This window comes from Rousettus aegyptiacus, unplaced genomic scaffold, assembly GCF_014176215.1.
Source record: "Rousettus aegyptiacus isolate mRouAeg1 unplaced genomic scaffold, mRouAeg1.p scaffold_m13_p_4, whole genome shotgun sequence".
NCBI classification, from domain to species: domain Eukaryota; kingdom Metazoa; phylum Chordata; class Mammalia; order Chiroptera; family Pteropodidae; genus Rousettus; species Rousettus aegyptiacus.
The window spans coordinates 131,826,752-131,850,051 of record NW_023416307.1 but is presented as its reverse complement, the minus strand read 5'-3'; the positions used below and the strand labels follow the sequence as shown (position 1 = coordinate 131,850,051).

The following is a 23,300-nucleotide window of genomic DNA, read 5'->3' as shown; positions in this document are numbered from 1 at the left end:
GTGCAGGAGCAGATTTTTGGAAGTCCTTACTTTGTCATTCCAAAAATAGAAATCTTACGCGCTCTTCTTAAATCAACTTCTTCACACAATGTATTTGTTATCAAAAATGTATTTCCATGACATCAGTTTTATACTTACATCATCACTTATTTATCTAATTTTACTCCTACTGCTAAACCTTTGGTTTGCCTCTAATATTCTACTATTATAAAGAAAATATGAACAGTCTTAGAACTAAATCTGAGTTTATTCTTATTTATTTCCTCAGGATATGGACAACATGAAGGCATATGATATATAATGTCAAAAAGCCCTTCAGGGATGATGGCTGTATCAACTACACTCTACCAAAAGTACTGTATGAGAACGCCTAATGGCCTTGCTAGATTTTCATGCTACTTGGCCTTTTTATTGCATTTTAGAGCTGCCTATAAGTCCTTTTCTTAAAACTAACTCTTCTGTTGCAGTTTAATATATTAAACTTAAATGTTTTCTTCTCTCTCCTTTTCTGACCTCTTCCTGCCCCCCAAATTCAATTTCCTAAGATTTTTAGATCTCAGGCCTTCTCAGGTCTTTACAACCCTTTGCACTCCCTTTTCTTCAGAGGAGCGATACTCTAAAAACTACAACTTTCAACACTACCACGGATTCTAAAATATATAACCCTAACACTGATAACTTTCTTGCACACCCCTCAATTATTTCAATTCTTCACTGTGACAAAACTCTACTGAGATATTTTACCATCTAATTCAACAAGTACCAAATATACCAATCTCCCCTAAAATTGAGAAGCTAAATGAGTCAAAAATAGGATAGCACAAGAAGCATATATAAAAAATATAATCTAGAATACTACAAAGGATTAAGCTGAAAAATCTATGTAAAAGTTTTAAAAAACAGCAATTTTCAAGAACTAGCCCTCAAGGGACAAACTATTAAACTTAAATAAGAAAGAAGAAAATGGCAGAGCCAAGATCCAGGTGGCCTAAATAACTAATCATAATTCAATGAAAAGTTAAGACTGGGAACTGTAGTCAGTTAGCCAAAATAATACATAGGGGGAAAGACTCAGCAGTCAGAATGTACTAGTAACATTTCCTAAGAAAACACACAAGTTTTACTGCTCTATCCCAGTCACCAGCTGTCCTCCACTTGGTTCTGGCAATAATAATGGCCTCTTTCTCCCCTCATCAGTTCATAAAGGCATGTGATGGGAACGACACATTCTCTTCTCTCCCCCTCTTCCCCACCCTGGACCTTGAATGAAACACCTCCAAGCCAAACTCTATTGCACTCAACAATAAGAGAACAAGTGTTACAGCAAAGCAAAAGAGCAGTTGGGTCCAGGGGAAATCCAGTTTCCTAATCATCATGCACACTTCCCAAAGACAGCTAAACTGCCACATTTTCTGGAATGTGTCACCTGAATACCACTGCCTAAAATATGACACTAAGATATAGAAAGCATGGCTCTGTGATAAAAACTGAGAATTAACAAGTAAAGTTTTGTGAAGCTAATAGATGATTCCAAGTTCTTACTTGAGAAGTTTACTCACATGAGTTAAACTCCTCCTAATAAAAGGGACAGTGAATGCAACTGATCACGATACTAGCAAAGAACCATTTGGAAAGTACTTATTGGAAAGGCTGTTTAAAATACTTATTAAAATGCTAATAATGGTAGAGTTTCAGAAAAATGGCTGTGAGCAGGGAAGAAGCAGGGATTTTATGTGGAAGAACATGAGGAGGACATTCTGGTTATGTTCTGTATTTTTAGAGCAGTTTAAGTTGCACAGGTATATGCATCTGTTAAAATTCGTGAAATGGTTCACTTAAGATCTGTGTACTTCATAACATGAATTTCATGCCAGAAAGAGAAAAAAACTATAAGCCAATATTGAGCTCTAGTTAATGATACACATGCTGAAATTTTTAAAGGAAGTGTACTGATGTCTGCAACATACTTTGAAATATGTCTTTAAAAGATGAATTGATAGGATGGATAATTATATGACACCAAATACAATAAAATTTTTTATTAATTTTAGAATCTGCATGACAAGTACACAGTTGTTCGCTGTGACACTGTTTCAACTTTTCTTATATGTTTGAAAACTTCATAATAAAATGTTGACAAAAAATTGCTACATGGAGCCAGGATTCTTTTATCTGTTTTTAATTTATGTTCTAACCAATGTCATAGAAAGAGAGAATGAAAGTGAAAATAAGCATGGTGTAAAAATACAGAGCTCTTTTAAAAAAAATAAGCAACACAAAATCATATCAGGTTGGTAAACAGTAAACCTCTGAATTATTTTAGCTATCCAAGATATTTTGTTGTTTGATGATTTTGTGATTAATTATACTCAATGAACTGATAATAAGATAGCACTAAAGATTCCTACATGTCATTTTAAGTATATGAGATTCTATTAGGATTTTAGTAGCTTTCTTTTCAGATTCAGATTAAACTAGGCACAGAAAAAAATACAAATAAGGCAGAATTAACGGGAATGGGGGGACTAGGAGAACTGGAGGATGGGGTAGAGACACACAAACTGACTGCATAAGAAGAAGGGCCATAACTATAAAGTAATACAAATCTAAAATACTTCTTATAATCACACTTACCAAAATTGCATCATACATATTTAAAATATTCAGGATTTCAAGTCATAAATTATCTCAATTATGACCACAACAGGGGGGCAATTGTACTGTGTTTTTCTTATATAGCTAGACATTCTATCATTTTTGACTTATCTCTTGCTCATGCTCTATCTAACCCGTTCCGCAAATCTTATTGGTTCTACCGTCAAAACATAACCAGAATCTGATCACTTCCCATTACCTGCACCTCTTGCTTGAATTACTGTAATGGCCTCCTAACTGCTTCTGCTCTGCCTCTCTTCAGTCTATTCTCAGCACAAAAGCCGGAGGAATTCTGCTGAAATCTAATCTGGATCAATAAATACTTGCTGATTGAATGAATAAATGGATTCTCCTGCTAGGTATATTTTACCTGGTAGTAGTGGTCTTCCCCTCCATCTTTTGACTGTTCCAGATTTTCACTGTACCATCATTTGAACATGTTGCAAAAAGTGAGTGTTCATCAGAGACTCTAATTCGATTCACAGCAGATTTGTGTTCATGAAGATGTGCAACTAGGAGCCCTTTAGGACGCCACCCTAAGAAAAAACAAAGAAGTGTATCCTAAATCATATTTTACAATCTTTCCCTCACCCAGCAACTATAATCGCCAACCACCACCAAGAAAACAATCATAAGAACTATACAAAGGGTACTACGGGCTAGCCAATCCAGAGTGGTCTACTAGGCCATGTCAGGCACTATTATCTATTGAGTAAGACATCTAAGATAGCAATTAAATATTGCTCAAATAGCCTTAGAAAACATCCACCTGGAGACCCCTCGTGTCTTAGAAGGCACAAGAGTCACTTGCTACCCTACTGCTTGTTCAAGAGCAAGATTTAATGACTATCCTGAACTAGAGAAATCGGAATGTTAAAAAGGCAGACTGAGCCTGAAAGCCTCAAAGACTCAGATCCACCATACCATATATATTTCTGATCTTAGAGTAATCTCTGTGCTTCAATTTCCTCAAATGTAAAATGAGGGAAATACTACTTAATCTAAATGGTCACTATATGGATAAATGAGATGTATAAAGTCTAACACAATCCCAGGCCCATGGTAAACACCCAATGTTTATTTCCTCTCTACAAGCAATCATTTATTCTATGCTATCAACATGTCAGTATAAATGGTATTATGAATTACAGCCTCAGAATGCCCATGGATTTTCTAGTACTTTCTTTATGACATCATTACCCTTCTGTTTTATTATGTATTTTTTATGATTAATTTCCTATAATAGATTACAAATTCCCTGAGGCCAGAAACTATGTCTTATCCATTCTGAATCATTCACAGTATCTAGCATGTCTTTGCATGTAACTGTCTTTAATGTTGATGAATAAAATTCTATATTAAGTGTAACATTTAATCACATTTAATATTAATCAATGTTAAAATAAAACAAAACTAAAAGCTATGCCGAAGATCATACTATATTAAAAGTTAGCACTGTGCCTAATTAAGTGACAACAATGTCATTTTAGGATAAAATTACTTCTTTTTTACCAAGAAACAACAATGAAACCAATACTAATGCCAAACCTGGCTTACTGTTTCCCCTTGGCTCTCTAGCCTGTATGTGTGGGAAGAACATCTAGATGCGATTTTTTAAAAAAGGAGGATACACTGGATTTGAAAGTGATAAAAACACTGTCATAAAGTCTAGATAATCTGCCAGGCTAGGTTGACTATTTCCCTCTAGAAAAAATCAATTTCGAGCAATCACTTAAGTGTAGATAGAAAAAATTAAGAGTCCAACAGTCATCGCACATTACTTGAACCACAAAATCTGACCTTTTCTATAATTACTGAATAAAATGTACAGTTCCACTTAAGTATAAAATGCCGCTTATAAAGACAATTTCTATCGTAAAATAGTTTTGGTCAATTTTTTCTTTGTTTTTAAAGCAGGGCTGGTAAATAATATTGGACTATATCACAGAAACAACATAAACATTTCAGAATATTTTGATATGAAAATTTATGTGACTAGAGATGCCACTTACCACTTAACAATATTTCCTAAATCTTTAATTCGTTGACCACTACAAGCATTTTCTAGGTTCACAATAGAAGCCCATGGGAATTCACATCATTTTAAAATCTCTACACATAAACACACTATGCATTTCTTCTCAGTTTTCAAGTTAAATTTTCATTATTAAAGTCTACAGAAACTCATTAAAAATGTCTTTCAAAATCTGAAACTCTATTATCAAAGACTAACTTCACCACTTTAAACTGGGCAAGTCTGTTAACTTAGCTGAGCCACATTTTCATATGAAATATCTCTAAATTTCCTTTAGATGTTCTCAGAATACAGGAGTGCTTCTCCCAAATCTTAATGTCAATAATTACTGAATGGGGGAGGGGTTATAAATAATTTTGTTTTCTTATAAAAGCATTATTTACAAAATTTTACTTTTTTAAAATTAAAAGATGTTAAACCCTTCTGAAATTAAAAGTTAAAAGTTAACTCTAAGCAGCCTGACATTCAATGAGAAAGTGGCATGACATTAAGCAAGCAGGTAAAACCTATCCTGATAAATGAGGAAAATGGACCCCAGACAGGCCTAACGTCTTTATAATAAGTGGCCTAAAGAAGATAGTGCAAGTTGCCCCTAGAGCTTAGAAGATCAAAACACCACAAATGACTTAAGATGTCTCACTTATTGCTTATTCCTCTAGACTTCCAAAGTGACACTTTGGTCTTACTTCCTTTGCTTGGTAATTACCAATACCCTGCATTAGATTCTAAGCTTTGGCACCTAGGCTAGAATACAGCTCCCTCCAACGGTGCTTTTACCAGGTGGTGGTGGTTTACTCTCCCATTCGGCATTTTCCATCATCTGCTTAGCTATTCTCTCAGCATTACACTGCTCTCGCTTTTGTTGTATGAGTTGCTGCAGTTCAGTTTTACAAGTTGTGATACGAATCTGGTAAGTGGATGGTAAAATTGTACTACTTAAAACCTGTACTGTTGGTTTTCTACTTTGGACATTTGTCACTTCTGGAACCTGCAAAACAAATAGAATTACAGGTAATTATGTCATAAGTAAAGTATATTTGATGATAAAAAATGTACCTATGTTCTCTTTATTCACTGTATAAGCTTTTTGTCCTTATTAATGTACCAATTTTTAAATGTTTAAATACAATGACATTTTTAATGAAAACCTAGTTAAAATGAGGTTTATAACTACACATATTACATTTCCGAACTCCTACATTATTTTAAAAAAATTATCAGTGCAGCAATAACATTTTTGTTTAAAATTCTCATGAAGTGAAAAGAAATAGAATTTTGTAAGTTAATATTTTTCATTTAAAATATGACTAGCTAGAGAAGTTACCTTAAATTGCAAATTTATTTCAAATCATCATGACATTTCTCACACATGACAAACTTAAGATTTTTTCTTTTCAGAAGTATTCTTACTATTTTACAGAAATAACTATGTCATATTTGAGGAAGAATAAAAGGAGATTTAAAAGGTTCACTGCAGACTAATTATAACCGCAGTTAATAATTTCTTCAACCTATAATTTCAGATTACTTTATTAGTGAGTACTCTAAAACAAGACCTTTTTTGATGTGTTCAATAACTAGTTTTCCTCTTATCTATAAAATTAAAAATAAACCTGTGTTAGAAACATGTACTCCTATACGACGAGTCGCTCTATTGATTTTTCCAGTGTAGTACACAGCTTTTAAACGTCCAAAAAATTAGAATGGGATTGAAAGACAAAAAGAAAAGAGAGAAAAGAAAAAAAAAAAAAAGACAAAAAGAGAACAATTGCCTAAGTTACAATACCTGCGGAGAAGTCGACAAAGGGACACAAATGCCAACAGAGGACTCAGAACGAGGCGGCTTCCCAGTCTGAATCGCCTCCTGGTCACTCCCTTTAGGTAGGACCTGTGGGATGTTTGGTGGTTCCAGTGACCCAAACATGCTTTTCCATTCTTCATTTACATTTGAGTCTTGTTTCACATGTTTTCTAGCTGTGAAAACAGATTTAGAATAGTCTGAAGGAAACCTCTAAAACCAGTATGTGCTTTAATTGCTTTTTGTTTCTGGTGGGGGAGGGACTTGACATGCTATTTGCACTTCAGATCCTATTTGTTCTTTATGATCTCCAATTTATTTACATTTATATATCAACTCACTTCATTTCTAGGGCAGATGCAACAGATGGGCTTTCAATAGTGTTAATAAGTAGACCTACTTGCTTCCTAATTTCCCAAGGGTAGCTCAAATTCAAATAACCATTTCATCTGAAGAACCAAAAATAAAAACTTTTTTAAATGTCACTGAGCACATTGCTAAATATGACCTCTGTATTTGCAATATCAGTTACTTAGGAAACAAAATAAAAACAGAAGAAATAAAAATTAATTTTCATCTACCTCCTGACTATAAACAGATGAGAAATCTTTTATTTCTTTGTCTAATTACAAAAATTTATTAAGTTCTAGCATTACCAAAAAATAACACGATTTGCCCCATAACTTTATAAACTTCATAAACTAATACTACCATTTTATTTTACAAAAATAATATATACTGTTTCACAACTTCTTTTTCTTCTACTTAGTATATTGAACATTTATTTCACCATTCCCCTATTAATGAACACTTCAATATTTTCCAGATATTTCAATATCTTTTTTCAGAGAAAACACTCTTCTACATATTTCTCTGTATGCATGTCCTTGTTTCTTAGGAGAAATTTCCAGAACTGAAAACAGTGAATCGAAGAATAAGGACAATGCCTCTTGAAAAGGGTATGTTAAGTTAAATTTATAATCTCATCAACAGGGTATGAAAATGCCAGCTTCCCTACACCCTTGCTAACACTGGGCATGATCAGTCTCTACTACACTCTTAGGCAGAAAATGGCATTTGCATTTCTTTATTCACCTTTTCAAACATATGCATCTCTGTAAGTTGTATGTTCAAATCTTTCACTCCTTTTTTCTCGGAGTGCTTGCATTTTTCTCTTTAATCTATATGAGTGAGTGCTTTACATATTATGGATGTAAAACACCTATAATTAAGTTGCAAATCTTTATCACAAATTTGGCAGTTAGAAGTTTATTTTAAATATAATTCATCAGTTGCCATCAAAATCTGATACTGGAATAGAGGAATTTTTAAAGGCATGGATTTGGAAGTGAATACATCTCCAAAAAGGATTAAGGGAAGAATGCTCAAGATCTTAAAAAACTTATACAGTGTCAATGTTATTACAAGAGCTGACAGTTCTAAATCTTGAGACTTCAAATGATTGAGGCTTATCTGGTCTCTATTCTTTTGTATTTCATTGTTAAATTTAAGACTATTCTTTTCAATTCACTGGGCATTACCTAATAACAAACTAGAACACTTTATCTCATTTTATATAGACTAATGGCCTTGGGTTGATGTTTAAAGAATTAGAAATAAAAATTTCATCTTCAATCATACATTTCCACAGAGGCAACATGATTTTATTATACAAGTAAGGCTTTGAAATCAGGTTTTGGTTTGAATCCTGGTTCTGACACATACAGAGCCATAATTTTGGCAAGTTACTTACTCTCTTAACTGTTAGTTCACTCTTCCACTTTTCCTCCCACAAACCTTTCTACTACGTAATGGAGTCACTCACTGTATTTGAAAGTTCCATATCTGGGAAATGTGACTTTTATTTTACCACTAATTAGCTAAAAGTAACCTTATGAAATAACTAATAATACAAGTTAAACACATACACGGATGTACTAACCTCGCTTATCATCTGGTTCTTGCTTGGTTTTAACAAGATCAACTTGTCTTCCAGTTATACCCAATGCTGTCAAGTCAATTACCCCTTTCTGACTACTATCATGAAGATGGCTTTGGTCCACTATATTGGCCTTTGCTTTATTAGATTTCATCATGAAGTCTTTTAGTGCCAAAAGTTTGTCTTCCTCTTCCTCTGTCATTCCCTAAAACCAAATAAAACCATATATATGTTCTACATCCTTTTTGAAAGTAATAACAACAGGCCTCAGAATGACTGACAACTGAAGGGTCAAACCACCCGATTTAAAATTTTAAGGGTCAGAATGGTAAAATGAAGTTAACAAAGGCAAGAGAAAAGGAAAGTATCAATGTAAAATATTATCTCACTACCCTCTCCATTAGGGCACTTTCTACTTTGCATCAGGCTTTATATTAACTTTCTTTCAAATTGAGAGCATTCAAGTATAATTCATCTTCAAAATCCCTAAAGAACACATTGCCTGGTATTTTTAATATCTAACTTTGAATAAACAAACATTTAGTATCTAAACGAAAATTCTGGAAATACAATATTATGCAAAAGAAAATGTACCTATTTCAACTTTGCTCCTAGAAGTGTTGAGAACGTGAAAAAAAAAAAACACTGTATGTGAAAAGCACTCTATGATACAGAAAACATTCTACACACCTCAGGAATTGACAGGCATGCCTGCTGAACTGCAAACGTACCCATGAGCATTTTAGTATAATGATATGATTGGGTTCAGACTGCCTACATTCAAATCCCAGCTCCATACTTACTATCTATATGACCTTGGTTAAGTTATCCAATTTTTCTGTACCCCTATAAAATAAGGATAATTACTAATACTCATCTTATAGGGTTATTATGAATTTTTAAAACATTGATCTACCCAAGACACTTAGAACACTTGAAACTGTCTGACAGCTAATAAATACTAAATAATTAATTCAGTGTGCAACTTAAATATTCTAGTAAATGGAACAGTTCTGCATTTTCTTCGAAATTTTCCAACCACCCAGAGAATCCTCTAGAATGTTTTTATTGTCCAATTAAAATATCAATAAAATGTAAATTAAAAAAAAATGTAAATAATTCCCCTGAGGCCTAAATCTAGAATCCCACTAGATTTTAAAAGTAATATGCACAATCCACAGTCATAATAAGACAAACAAACCCTAGAAAGTTAGAAGGCTAATAACAAAATAAAATTGCATTATAGTACAAAATCACAGAGACATTCCTAACTGAATGTTTTCCAATATTAACTTAAACTTCTTAATTTATTTTCATTTCTCCTCCTAAAATTTGCCTAAAGTAGACAATTTCATAGCTATAGTAAGAGTTCTATTTTGTTGTTGTTGTTGTTAGTCTATGTTTTAGTTCACGAGACCACAAAACGGAAGGCCATCAAAAATGCCATAAAAAGGTCTGAAGTCCTGACATATGCCATGGCATGGAGAAACCTTAAAAATATTTTGCAAAGAAGCCAGACACAAAAAACCACATACTATATGATTCCACTCATAAAATATCCAAAATAGAAAATTTTGTAGAGACAGAAAGCAGATTTTGTGGTTGCTAGGGGCTGGGGATAGGGGCGAGAAACGAATGGGGAATGATTGCTAATGAGCACAGGGTTCCTTTTTGGGATGATGAAAATGTTCTGAATTTAGATAGTTGTGATGGTTTCACAACAATGTGAACATACTAAAAACCACTGAATTGTACACTTTTAATAAGAGTAACTCTTATTGTATGTGAACTATATCTCAATACAAAATGTTAGGAATGCACCATAAAATAAAAATCTGAGGACACTACAAGAAAAACTGAAGGACAAATCATTCATGAACCTACATGCAACAGTATTCAATAAAGTAGCAAAAAATCAAATCCAGCCTATGTAAAAATGTATTTTATGTAATATTTAATACCACTTTTTATTAACTATTAAATACTTATTTTATATTTATGCATTTTATAATAAAAATGTATTTAAAATAAATATAATAAAGTTGTATAGTCCCAAAATCCAGGAATAGAAGGTTGATATAACATTGGAAAATCAATCAGTGTAATTCACCATATTAATGGAAGAGAAAAACCACACAATGATCTCAATAGACAAAGAAAAGACACCTGATAAAACTTAACATTATCCCATAATAATCCTTTTAGCAAACCAGAAATGAATTTTCTTAATCTGCTAAAAAGATTGTACAAAAAAACTTATAACAAATGTCACCTAAAATGGCATAATGCTGAGAGTTTCCCAATGAGATCAGAAACAAGACAAGGATGCCCACTATCACTAATTCTATTTAACACTGTACTGAATATACCCATCATTTAAATAAGGAAGGGAAAACAAAAGTATTCAGATTGGAAAAATGAGTAAAACTGTTACTATTCACATGATATGACTGTAAATGTACAAATTCGAAAGAAACATACAAGCAAGTTATTAGAATTGATAAATAAAATTTTACGAGGTCACTGGATATGAGATCAGGATAAAAAATTTTTCTATATACCAGCTACAAAAATAATTTTTTAAATGTCAGTTTTAAAAGCATTATAAAATCAAATACCCAAAATATTATATTAAAAGATGTATAAAACGCTACAAAGTAAACCATAAAACCTTACTGAGATAAATTAAATATCTCATTGAAGATACATACTATATTCATCAACTAGAAGACTCAATATTGTCAAGACTTCAATTCTCTCCTATAAGTTCTAATGCAATCTCAATATAACAATTTTTTTTTGCCTAAAGTGGCAAGCTGATTTGAAAACATCATATGAAAAATGTATATGGAAATGCAAAGGACCAAAAATAGCCAAGAGAATCTTGGAAAAGGAAAATAAACTGTGAGATTTTGTTCTAACCAGAGGTCAAGTCTAAGAAAATGTGATACTAGTGCAAGTCCATGAACATACCCAAGAATTCTGCTCCAGGCCATGATGTAATACCAGAGACTAGATTTACCCTCCCACTTTAAACAACTTTAAAACTGGACAAAATATGTGAAACACTTTTTGAAAGAGAGAGTTGCACATCTCTCATTTAGATCAAAAACTAGAAATGATTAAGCTTGAGGAGGAAAGCATGTTGAAAGCTGAGACAGGCCAAAAGTGAAGCCTTTTGTACCAGTTAGCCAAGTTATGAATGCAAGGAAAAGTTCTTGAAGGAAATTACAAGTGTTACTCCAGTGAACACACAAATTATTAAGCAAAATGCCCTTACTGCTGATATGGAGAAAGTTTTAGTGGTCTAGATAGATCAAACCAGCAACAACATTCTCTTAAGCCAAAGCCTAATCCAGAGCAAGGATTTAACTCTCTTCAATTCTATGAAAGCTGAGAGTAGTGAGAAAGGTGCAGAAGAAAAGTGTGAAATCGGCAAAGGTTTATGAGGTTACACAACGAAGGAAGCCACCTCCATACATAAAAGTGCAAAGTGACGCAGCAAGCGACGATGTAAAGCTGCAGTAAGTTGTCCAGAAGAGCTAGCTAAATAATTAATGAAAATGGCTACACTACACCACACATTTTCAATGTAGATGCAGCAGCCTTATATTGAAGATGCCATCTAGGACTTCCATAGCTAAAATGGAGAAGTCAATGCCTGGTTTCAAAGGTTCAAAGACAGGCTGACTCTCTTGTTAGGGGCTAATGTAGCTGGTGACTTTAAATTGAAGCCAACTGTCATTACCATTCTGAAAATCCTAGGGCCCTTAAGAATTATGCTAAATCTACTCTGTGCTCTATAAACGGAACAAAGACTGATGACAGCATATCTGTTTAGCACATGGTTTACTAATTATTCTAAGCCAACTATTGTGACTTACTGCTTAGAAATAATAATTCCTTTCAAAATCTTACTGCTCACTGATAATATACCAGGTCACCCAAGAGCTCTATTAGAGATGTACAAGGAGATTCATGTTGTTTTCATGTCTGCTAACACAACACCCATTCTGCAGCTCATGGATCAAAGAGTAATTTCAACTTTCATGTCTTATGATTTAAGAAATATGTTTTGTAAGGCTGCCAAATATAGTGACTCTGATGGATCTGGGTGAAGTCAATTGAAAATCTTCTGGAAAGGATTCATTATTCTAGATACCATTAAGGACATTTGTGATTCATGGAAAGAAGTAAATACATCAACATTAACAGGAGTTTATAAGAAGTTGATTCCAACCCTTATGGATGACTTTGAGGGATTCAAGACTTCAGTGGAGAAAATTAACTACAGATGTGGTGGAAACAGCAAGAGAACAAAAAGTAGAGTAGAGCCTGAAGTTGTGACTGAATTACTGAAATTTCATGATAAAACTTTAATGGATGAGAAGTTACTTCTTAGGGAAGTGCAAAGAAAATGGTTTCTACTTCTACTTCTGGCGAATCTACTTCTGGGGAAGATGCTGTGAAAATTGTTGAAATGACAACAAAGGATTTAAAATATTACATAAACTTAGTTGATAAAGCAGTAGCAGGGTTTGAGAGGATTGACTCCAATTTTGAAAGTTCTACTTTAGGTAAAATGCTATCAAACAGCATCACATGCTACAGAGAAATCACTTGTGAAAAGAAAAGTCAATTGATGTGGCCAACTTCGTTGTCATCCTACTTTAAGAAATTGCCACAGCCAATTCCAACCTTCAGCAACCACCACCTTGATCAGTCAACAGCCATCAACGCTGAGACAAGACCCTCTACCAGCAAAAAGATTATGACTGACTGAAGGCTCAGATGATAGTTAGTATTTTTTAGCAATATATATTTTTTGAATTAAGGTATGTACAATACATTGTTTTTCAGACACATTTTTATTGCACACTTAATAGATTACACTGTAGTGTAACAGAACTTTTATATGCACTGGGAAACCAAAAAATCTTGAGTGACTCGCTTGATTGCGATATTTGCTTTATTGTGACATTTGCTCCATTGAGGAGTCTGGAGCTGAATCTGCAAGATCTCTGAGGTATGCCTATAATGAACAATGTATGTGTGAGAAGAAATTACTCGAGGCCAGGGAAAGCACAACCAGAAAGCAGTAAGCCAAACAATTCCCACAGCTTACACAGGACTGGGAATCATTTAAGTTCCCACCAGCAAGAAGTAAAAGACCTCTTACTACACAGAGCATCAAGTCCTTAGAAGTCCTTGGTAGTCAGGCTAAACTGGCCACTGACCAAAGGTTGCTCTTGATCTGTCCTATCAAAGCTTAAAAGCAAGGCTTAAAAGAATCAAACTGACTCCAAGTAACAACTGTACAAGTCTAACACACTATATAAAGGAATTCAGCACCCAAGAACATAAAATTCACAATAGTATAGCAAGAAACTAGGTGGCTAAGGGTCCGAGATTGGAGGAAAATTTATATTTTATTATATATTCTCTCATACCTTTTCAATTTTACACTGTGTATTCTACTCAATCAAAAATTAAAATAAAAATCATTTTAAAGCTTAAAATGCAAAGTATTTATCACTTTTTAAAGAAGGTATGAAATTACATTCTAATCTTTACTAGTGCCTGATCAAATGGATACTAATAAATCAGGCAGTGCTTATAGATGAGATCTATCTAAAACAGCCCTGCCATGTGTTATCTCCAGATGCTAAGTCCTATTAAAACTCTGGAGTACAGACAGATTCAAACTTCCATATGGGTAATGTTCCAAAACTGTACTTTTAAGTCTATTATCTGCAACTCTGAACACATTTTCCCACAGAAACAGTGGCAGGCTGGTCTAGAAAGGCCTATTTTACCCATGATGTATCTCAAATGTGGTTCTATACAAAAGAGCACTGTAGAACCCCAAATTTAAAAAAAAAAAAATTCTGTAGGAGTATTCAGAATTCCCACCCGTGGAGGCTGAAAATACGTCTTTTCCCTCTGTGACCGTGACATTAGGAACAAGTTTGGACTCAATTCATATTCCCTGGCACCAAGCCTCTGCTAGTAATCCCAAGAAACTCAGGGAGTACAGGGATCAAAAAGAAGGAAAGACAGAAAAAAGGTTTACAAGGGGCTAGAAGAGATGAGCTGCACACAGACTTCTTCCTGAGACCATACAAAACCTAAGCAAGCTTCTTAGTTTTAGCTCTCTGTCCTCTGTTTACTTTGACAGGCAAGATGGAAATAGTATAGAAGCATGGGCTTTGGAGTTAGACAGGTTTAGGTTAAAATGGCAGCTTTGAAATTTACTGAATTGTATGAGCACAGTCAAGTTAACTACCCTCACTGAGTTGGTTTCCTTACCTCTAACATGGGGATAACATCTGTTGTTTAAACTTATTTAAGGACAGTCACAAAATTTAGAAAGCACCAACTACAGTGGTAGACTCACTATAAGGCCTCAAAAAAAAAGAAGCTGGTGTTGTTCTGCTGTTACTTCTTCTGAGTACCTCAGAGATTCTGGCCTGCTCTCCCTTCTACTAGCAGTACCTGTCTCTTGAAATAGTACTTCTAACCCTTAGGAGTCTCCTAACACTATTATTAACAGAAATAACGTAAAACAAGATTACATATTCCTCTTTTCCTATTTATATAGATGAGTGGATAAACAACAAATGAAAACATCAAGCAAACATTTAGAGGAACACGAGTCAGTTACAAACCAGTGAGTTTTAGTGATTTCATCATAGCATACCAGAGGCTGGCACTGAGGGAGCAGCAATGGCAGAGGGTTTGGGGGAGGAACAGTGGTAAGCAGAAAGCTTTGGAAACTGCTCCTTTCCTCCTCTTCCTTTTACCCACAGCAGTGGCAAAACTTACACCCAAAGCAAGGTGAAAAGCAAGAACCAGAAGCTAGGGTGGCTCCATGAATGAAGTAACTAATGACTTACATGAGAAGAAAATATAAGCATGCAGGCTTTTAGTTTAATATACGAAATTTGCAGGAGGGAGAAATACAAAGAATCACACCATCCAAGCCTGAAGAAACACCTAAATTGAGGTTGTTTTTACTGCATGCTTAAATCTTTTTGGTAAGGAATACTTACTAAAAAGAAATAACAGAAAAAAATGTGATTCAATATCCAATTTTCCATAAATTGCTTTCTAAAATATAAAACATACCTACTATACAAGCCAAGGTTAAAGGTTCTTTGGTTTAAAAGAAAATCCAAATATAAAGCTCTTTGGCGATTCGAATCACATCAAATTAAGTCTCTACAAATCTAGGAAACAGAACCACTGGCCTGGAAAGGAAATTCAGAGACAGTTCTAGCCTCCAGCAAATTTAGACCTAAAAGAACCAAAATGGTTATTGACCAGCCTCCCATAGAAGCCTATGCCAATATTCAATCACCCAAGCCAACTTCTGGGCATCAAATAGCACGTATATTCAGTGACAAGTACAATACACGAAAGGATTTACATCTCAAAGCTGATCAAATTCTCTCTCTGCAACTGAAGCACTTTCTCATCATCTAGTTAGACAAGACATGACTGACAAGCATTCTCAACCAAATCATCCTGCAGACTTTTTACAGTCATTAAAGTTGTCCCTCAGTATTTGCTTTATGGATCATGAAGCATTTATTCAGAAATTGTATCCTTTACTTCTAATCATTTTTATTTCTATCTTGACTTCTCTAGGTTCTACACATTCCTCGTAAAACAGGATGCTGAATCTAGACTATTTCTAAAGAAGCTCTATTAATGCCAAGTATTATACAAAGCTTACTTCCTAGTTCTAACAAGATTTGTTAATTGATCCAATTTTAGAGAGGCATTTAAGATACAGCAGTAAAATGATAGTTTTTTCAATCTAAGATGCATTATAAATCCCAGTTACTATAGCTGTTTGCAGGTCGTGAGAACTCTCCGAATTTTGATTTAAATAAACCAGCATTTTTTTTGCACTGCGCCAGTGTTTTGCAATATTTCTTCTAATTAAATTTCATCATATTTTTGGTAAAATATGGAACTGAATCAAAACTATTACTTAAATCTAAGCTTATATCTACTCCTTCCCTCATTTATATAGCCAATAATCACAAAAGAAACTTACTAGGTCTCCCATCATTCCTTATTTAGTTTAAACCAATGCCTGATTGTCACTCTAGCATCTCCTACATACTAAAGCAAATGCCCAAGATATTTGCCAGATATTTTTGTTTATTATGATGCAACTTAATCAACCAAATATATTTTTAATAGCTAGATGGATACTTTAATGTTTTTATGAAATTCGAATTTAAATATAAGATAATATTTCAGAGAGGTGATACAACCTGTGAGAGCAATTTCTTCAGAAGCTGTGCTATGGCAGGATCCTCAGGTGGAGGGCAGTCAGGAAGAGACCCATTTCGTTTCTTCTGACGCATGTGAAGATGCCTGAACAAGCTAGTAATATCTTTAGACCTCAACGCATAATCAAATATAGAACGACTTACAGGCTCTTTTAAAACACTGAGCAGAACAAGTTGTCTTTCAATCTGTATTAGAAAAATAAAAAGAATCAGCAAAAAATACATTTAGTATAGTTATTTTCAAATTCAATATAACCTGTGTATCAAGTTAACATAGGTGTTTATTTTCTAAAAAAATGCAAGATACGAACATCTGCAATTTTTGCTTAGAAGAAAAAAGAATACTAGTGACCTTTAAAAAGCTAAGGTATTTCTTTTTCATTGTTAGCTTCTGAGTACACAATTTGTGTTTATCATACTGGAAGACTAATAATAAATATCTGGGCTAGAAAAGTTTAGAAAATGAAAAAGCCTTTTCTAGATCCCCAAATGTTCCTAAGTCTAATAGCCAATAGGTACTGATCCAGAAAAGCTGCTCAATAGTCACAGGACTTCCCATCAGCTATCAGGTTAGCCCAGGAGCTTCAATCATTTCCAAAACACCATTACTCTCTCCATAGAGTTCATAAAATCCTTTTATTATCACCAAGAACACTCTCCTTGTCAATGTACTTGTAATAAATGTATTTTTATTTGTAATAAAAAGGATGAACTCTACTAACAGTAACCAAGAAGACTTCCTTTAGATATTTTTAACTACCTGGTGAGTTGGCCAGTGGAAACCAGCTTAAAGGGGTATCTTTTATCTAATCCAATCTGTAGAAAGGTATGGTTTATGAAACATATGGATAATCAGCCTCTCCGATACTGGCCTTTCAAAATATAAAATAATGATAAAAGCAAAAAAAAAAAAAATTAAAGATTTCTGAGAAAACAAAGACAATGGTACAGACTTCTAACCATTTATATGTCATATTATAGCAAACAACTACTAAAAGTTATTACAAAAATGCATGTAATTTCTAAATCTCAGAGACATTTCACATTGTGTTATAAAAACAGTTAATACATAAACTTCTAAATAGAATAAATAAATGGTCAAGAGTAGTAACAATCTCTAGACCTGATTTCAAAGCTTTAACAAACTTCAAAAAAGGGGATATTTTCTAGTAATATGACCCATCTTTCATGTATAAACAAATTGTTCTTTGAGTAAAAGTTTAAAAATTCTAAAAAATATAAAACAAAGAATGATGATCCCCCCCAAATGGATGAATCTATGGGGAAAGGTAAGGACTTAAGGCACAGCCAAATCCTCTTTCTTTCCAAAGGATATCCAAGGCCACTTTCCCCAACCAAAGGAAAGGCACGTTGGTATATAAAAGTAGGAGTAAGCCAAAAGCATGTGAATTTGCAAAAGAGAAATGAAATTCTAGTAAAAATGGGACATTTCAGGACATTTTAACAGTCAGAATCATCTCTTGACAGTGCATTAAATTTAAGAATCTATTTTAATAGCTGGCTGTCCAACGAGATAAAGGGTGTAAACACTGACAAGTTGGGTAAATAACTGCCTTGTACAAACCAAGATCCGAAGTTTACCTTGGATCTTGGGGAAGGGGAACAAGGTAATCATTAGATTTAAAAAAGAGAGGGAGAGAGAGAGGGAGAGAGAAAACCAGAACCAAGTAGTGGCCCCAAAAAACAAACATTTGAAAAAGGCTTTTTCTAATTTATTATAAATACTGATGGGCTGAAATCAGTTATACTTTTTAAAATAAAATAAAATAAAATCAGTTATAGTTTTAAAAATATTTTCTTACACCTAAGACATAAACTAGGAACTACTGAGTGTTACATTATACATAACATGATGGAAAACATAATAATCTCTTCTCACCTTCAGAAGTGTTTATTCAATATTAACTAGCTTGAAAGGAATGTGAAAATGTTGTAGTTCAATTTAAATCTTTAAAAATTTAAATAAAAACAGGACTCTAAACCTTTTTTTAAAGGGCACAGTTTGGAAGGAGGATTGGTTCCAAGTTGAAACACACTTACCTGTATTATCGGTTGGGTAATATATGGGTCAAGGTAAGGCATCAGTTTACAGTACACATCAGCTGTGTTTATTTGATGAGCGACCACTGTGATAAATCCCACAGCACCATAGCGTATCCATAGATTGGGATGACACAGAAAGGGGGCTAAAGAGGGAAAATAAATAAGTAAATAAAAAGGTATGGATTAAACCATGCTCATAAATAGTTTCAAACTATCAAGATAAACAAACTTTCACTTTATAGCACAATCTAAAAAAGGATTCTACCACAATGTTGCTATCAGTGCCTTCACATAATCAATTACCCTAAGACGTAACTGGACCAAGTAAATATACTAATACTATAATTTTCCCTATCATAAGAATCAGCAATATCATAAAAGAATAAAAACAGCTACCCCTTTTCTGAGAATTTAAATATTTTTCAGTTACAGCTGAAGATGGGTAAGCATCTACTCATTTAAAAGGCTGGATTAACAATTACTGAACAGAGATATAAAAAGTCCCAAAAGTATACAGTAAACTATTATGCCCCCAGCTGCTGCCCTGTAGAAGTCAAGGAACACATCATCTACATCAAGGGAAAAGAAATAGAAGCTGTCTCTTCTCCAACCCATAGCTTTAAGATTAAAGGAACAATTTCACCTATCTGACATTCTTTTTAATGTAAAGGTTTGATCAAATCGAATATATCACTCGAATTCATTCACAAGGCATTATGAATGAAAACTAAAAGGCTGAAAACATGGTTAAAGAGTTTAAAATATAAGATTAACCCAGAAAATTAAATGGATGTCTTTTAACCTCTCTTATTTTAACTGTGTTGTGTATTACAGCTAAAATCAGTGATTTCAACAAATCACAGTAAAATTTAGAAATTCAAACTTCTAAAAGCAAAGAAAAAATCTGTATCAGTTCTAAGTATGCAAAAAATCAGCATTTAGAAGACAGTTTTGTCAATACTAATATTGTTTATAGTATAAAAAGGGAAAGGAGAAAAAAATTGTTCAAAATATGTCTCCAAAGTATTATTTTAATAACACATGGAGAAGGTTTTGATTATTTCATATAACTTCTGCTAGCTCTGATATATCCAACAAGGGAGGGCTGATAGTTTCCCTTTTAACAACAGGGAAAATGAGGACTGGAAAAACATTTAAAAATCTCTAAAAAGTAAACCCAAAATGACTTGGCAGGAGTTAAGCACTGCATGAGGCTGCATTATTGGTCCTTAATTCTTTGTTATCTGTATTACGCTACCACACTCTTGCCTTACACTCATGGTGTACCAAGGGCACCTCCTCTGCCCCTTGCTTTTGACTCAATCATATTACCTGCTCTGGCCAATGGATATAAGCATATATAACACAAACAAAAGCTTGAAACGTCCTGCATAGCTAGGCTTGCTCTGTCATGCTTCTGCCATCCCTCAGAGCACAACGTGCGTAGCAGGTGACGCTAAACCTGGGATCCAGAATGGATCACAGATGGATCAGTCACCACAGACAATCCTGAGCTACAAAGCCTAAAGCAGAGCCACCCACACAGCCTACAGAGGCATGATGAGAAATTTACTGAAGCATTTACTGAGATTTTCTGGTTGTGTTATACAGCACTATTGTATCAGGAAGTAGATAACTGATAAAAGAATTTCAAGAAACCAGAATCAAAAGGATTCCCTGTAAAACAATATACTCAATCTTTTCTTCATCCAATACATTCCTATTATCTGGGGAAGGTGAGTATTCTAAGTGGGAAGAGTATAGTTTTTAAAAAAACTACCAAAGAAATCAAGATAACCATCATCACCACTACCACCATTCTCTTTAACAATCACTATGAAAGACTAACCATGGGTAGTTTAAAGATAGAACAGAGATGTATACAGTTTATCATTTGTTTTAAGTAGGTGTTTCTAAGTTACTAAAAACTGTTTTTTTTTTCTTTTAAATAGCTTAAAATGTTAACAAAAGATTGTTTGCTTGACTTTTTTCAGCAAGGCTTTTTCTTTTTCCCCATAGCTGGTCCCAAATTCAGTTCCAGTTCTAACAGAGCTCCCCACTGAAAAAGTTGTACCACAATGGATTTATTCTATACCCAAAGATCATTATTTTGATGCTAAATTAAAGATACATGACTACCCCATATGTACTTGTGATCAATGACTAGAAATAGCAGAGTCCAGAAAAATCTCTGCAAATTTTGAGGAGGCATAAAAAACTATCTGTATAATTATTTTTGCTTAAAAACTGATGGATATCCATTTTCCAGATAAATAACATGCTAATTATAAGCTACATTAAATCTCAAAACTAATTTCCAAATAATCAGGCAATGGAAGAAATGTATTATGTGAAGTTAGAATAACTGAGTACATATTTATACACAGACAGTATTAATTAAAATAAAGCAACCTGGGCATCCATCAATAGATAAATGGATAAAGAGGTAGTATATATACACAATGGAATATTAGTCATAAAAAAAGAATGAAATCGTGCCATCTGCAACAACATGGATGGACCAAGAGGGTACTGTGCTGTGTGGAGTAAGTCAGAGAGACAAATATCATATGATTTCACTTACATGTGTAATCTAAAGAAAAAAATAAACAAAACAAACTCATAGAAACAGAGAACATTTTGATAGTTTCAGATGGGAGGGGGATTGAGGGGGGAGATGAAAAAGGGGAAGAGATTAAGAAGTATAAATTGGTAGTTACAATATAGTTATGTGGATGTGAAGTACAGCTTAAGGAATACAGTCAATAATATTGTAATAACTATGTATGGTATCAGATGAGTACTAGATTTATCAGATGATCACTTTGTAAGCTATGTAAATATCTAATTGCCATATTGTACACCTGAAACTAATATAATATTGTATGCCAACTGCAATTGAAAATTTTTTTAAATTATTAAAAAATAAAAATTAAAAAAATAAAGAGAACAGAAGTCAAAAGTAAGAAAAACCTAACTCTTTGGAGATAATGCCACTTTCACAGGAGGAAAAAAAGCACTGATGAGACGTAAGAACTCAGAAAATGAAAATGAGCAAGATAATATTCTAGGTAGCAAGATACCTATGTTAATACGTTTTGTCTTTAATATTATGAAAATGGGTGCTTTCTATATATGCTTTATGCTACATAGGACCAGAAGTTTTAAAAAGTCTAAAATCTTTTGTTTTATTATAATATTAATAATTTTTGGTTCCTATGTTATTAGCTTTTTTAAAAAATGGGGAAAAATAGATGATTAATCCCTCAAGGGGGGATATAATGGAGATTCTTATCAAGACTGTGTGGACAATACTCAACAATTTGCTATTAAATTTGTAACTGTTTTTAACATAATCATCAAAAAACAAATTACAGTTATAAACTAAGAATGATTATAGATATTAAAGAAGTAGTCCCCAAACTTTTTGGGACCAGGGACCAGTACTTCTATGAGAATCTAATGCCTGCTGATCTGAGGTGGAGCTCAGGTGGTGATGCTAGCAGTGGGGAGCAGCTGTGAACCAGTATTGGGGACCCCTGTACTAGAGTACAAAATAAGAAACCTACATATACTTAAGTACTCCACAATTTTTTTCAAAAAAAACTACACTTATGCCTTTAAAATTTCCAGAAATTTTATATATCTCTACTACTACCATCTAGTTTCTCAACAATCAAAATAATTCTTTTGTTTTTTATTATCTGAAGATTGCCTCAAGAAAAACCTGTTAACTAAGTCCAACCAATTTTGGTTTTCTATTAATTTTCCTTGGCAAATCATTTAGCAGTAATTAAGTATTTTATCTAACGAGGCAATTTCCCAAGATTTCATATCTCTCCATATACGGCCAACTCACAGTCTTACATTGCTTACTTTCTTATAATGAAAGAATAAAAGTTCTGAATATTCTTAATTTTAGAATGTGTCATATTTACTTGTTTGCTTTTATTTTGAATTTATTTTTTTTTAGACAAGACAACCCTTGGTTGAACTCACAGATTGCAATGACCTTGTCAGCTTACAATCCCTTATTTTTTTATTTACTTTTTATGCCTACAGCACCTGGTCTTCCTAGGTGGTCTCCCAACCAAGTACAAACCAGGCTCAATCAGACAGGATGGGGCTTGTTCAAGGTAGCATGGCGCAGACTAAATTTTAAATTTAAAGAAATGTGTGCTATAAAGATCAAGGAATTATACTTTTCACTGGTTAATAAAATTATTAACAGTAGTAACTTCAATACTATGAATTCTTAACTGGCAATGAGTACAATGAAACTTGTCATAGACAATCCTCCACATCCAATTTCGACTTGACTAGTGGTCAAGTTGACAGAGCAGTTAAAGACTTTATCTATACTGTGTTAAAAAGCAAAAATCAAAACAAAAATCTTCATTTTTCAAGGGTCACAATGACTTAACTACAAATATAAGCAAAGATACGTTTCCTAACCTGGGCTGGAGAACTAAATGATCCTGTTTGTTTACCTGTCTGTCTCAC

At 33.6% G+C, this 23,300-nt stretch overlaps 2 protein-coding genes across 3 annotated transcripts in view; one reads left to right on the top strand and one right to left on the bottom strand.

Annotated features, from left to right (window-relative positions):
• The window catches only part of COL6A6 (collagen type VI alpha 6 chain), a 142,129-nt gene extending 140,661 nt beyond the window's left edge, over positions 1-1,468 (top strand). Inside the window, exon 38 of the mRNA XM_016140264.2 lies at positions 269-1,468. Within this exon, the coding sequence (XP_015995750.2) occupies positions 269-294 (26 nt within the window). The 3' untranslated portion in view covers positions 295-1,468. The remainder of the gene's footprint in view (positions 1-268) is intronic.
• PIK3R4 (phosphoinositide-3-kinase regulatory subunit 4) overlaps positions 1-23,300 on the bottom strand; it is a 60,240-nt gene that overhangs the window by 15,745 nt on the left and 21,195 nt on the right. For both annotated transcript variants that reach the window (XM_016140266.2, XM_016140267.2), the window contains exons 8-13: positions 18,795-18,940; positions 16,716-16,919; positions 8,431-8,632; positions 6,477-6,664; positions 5,468-5,678; positions 3,026-3,191 (exon numbers count right to left, since the gene is read on the bottom strand). In XM_016140266.2, coding sequence (XP_015995752.1) covers positions 3,026-3,191; positions 5,468-5,678; positions 6,477-6,664; positions 8,431-8,632; positions 16,716-16,919; positions 18,795-18,940 — 1,117 coding nt within the window. The remainder of the gene's footprint in view (positions 1-3,025; positions 3,192-5,467; positions 5,679-6,476; positions 6,665-8,430; positions 8,633-16,715; positions 16,920-18,794; positions 18,941-23,300) is intronic.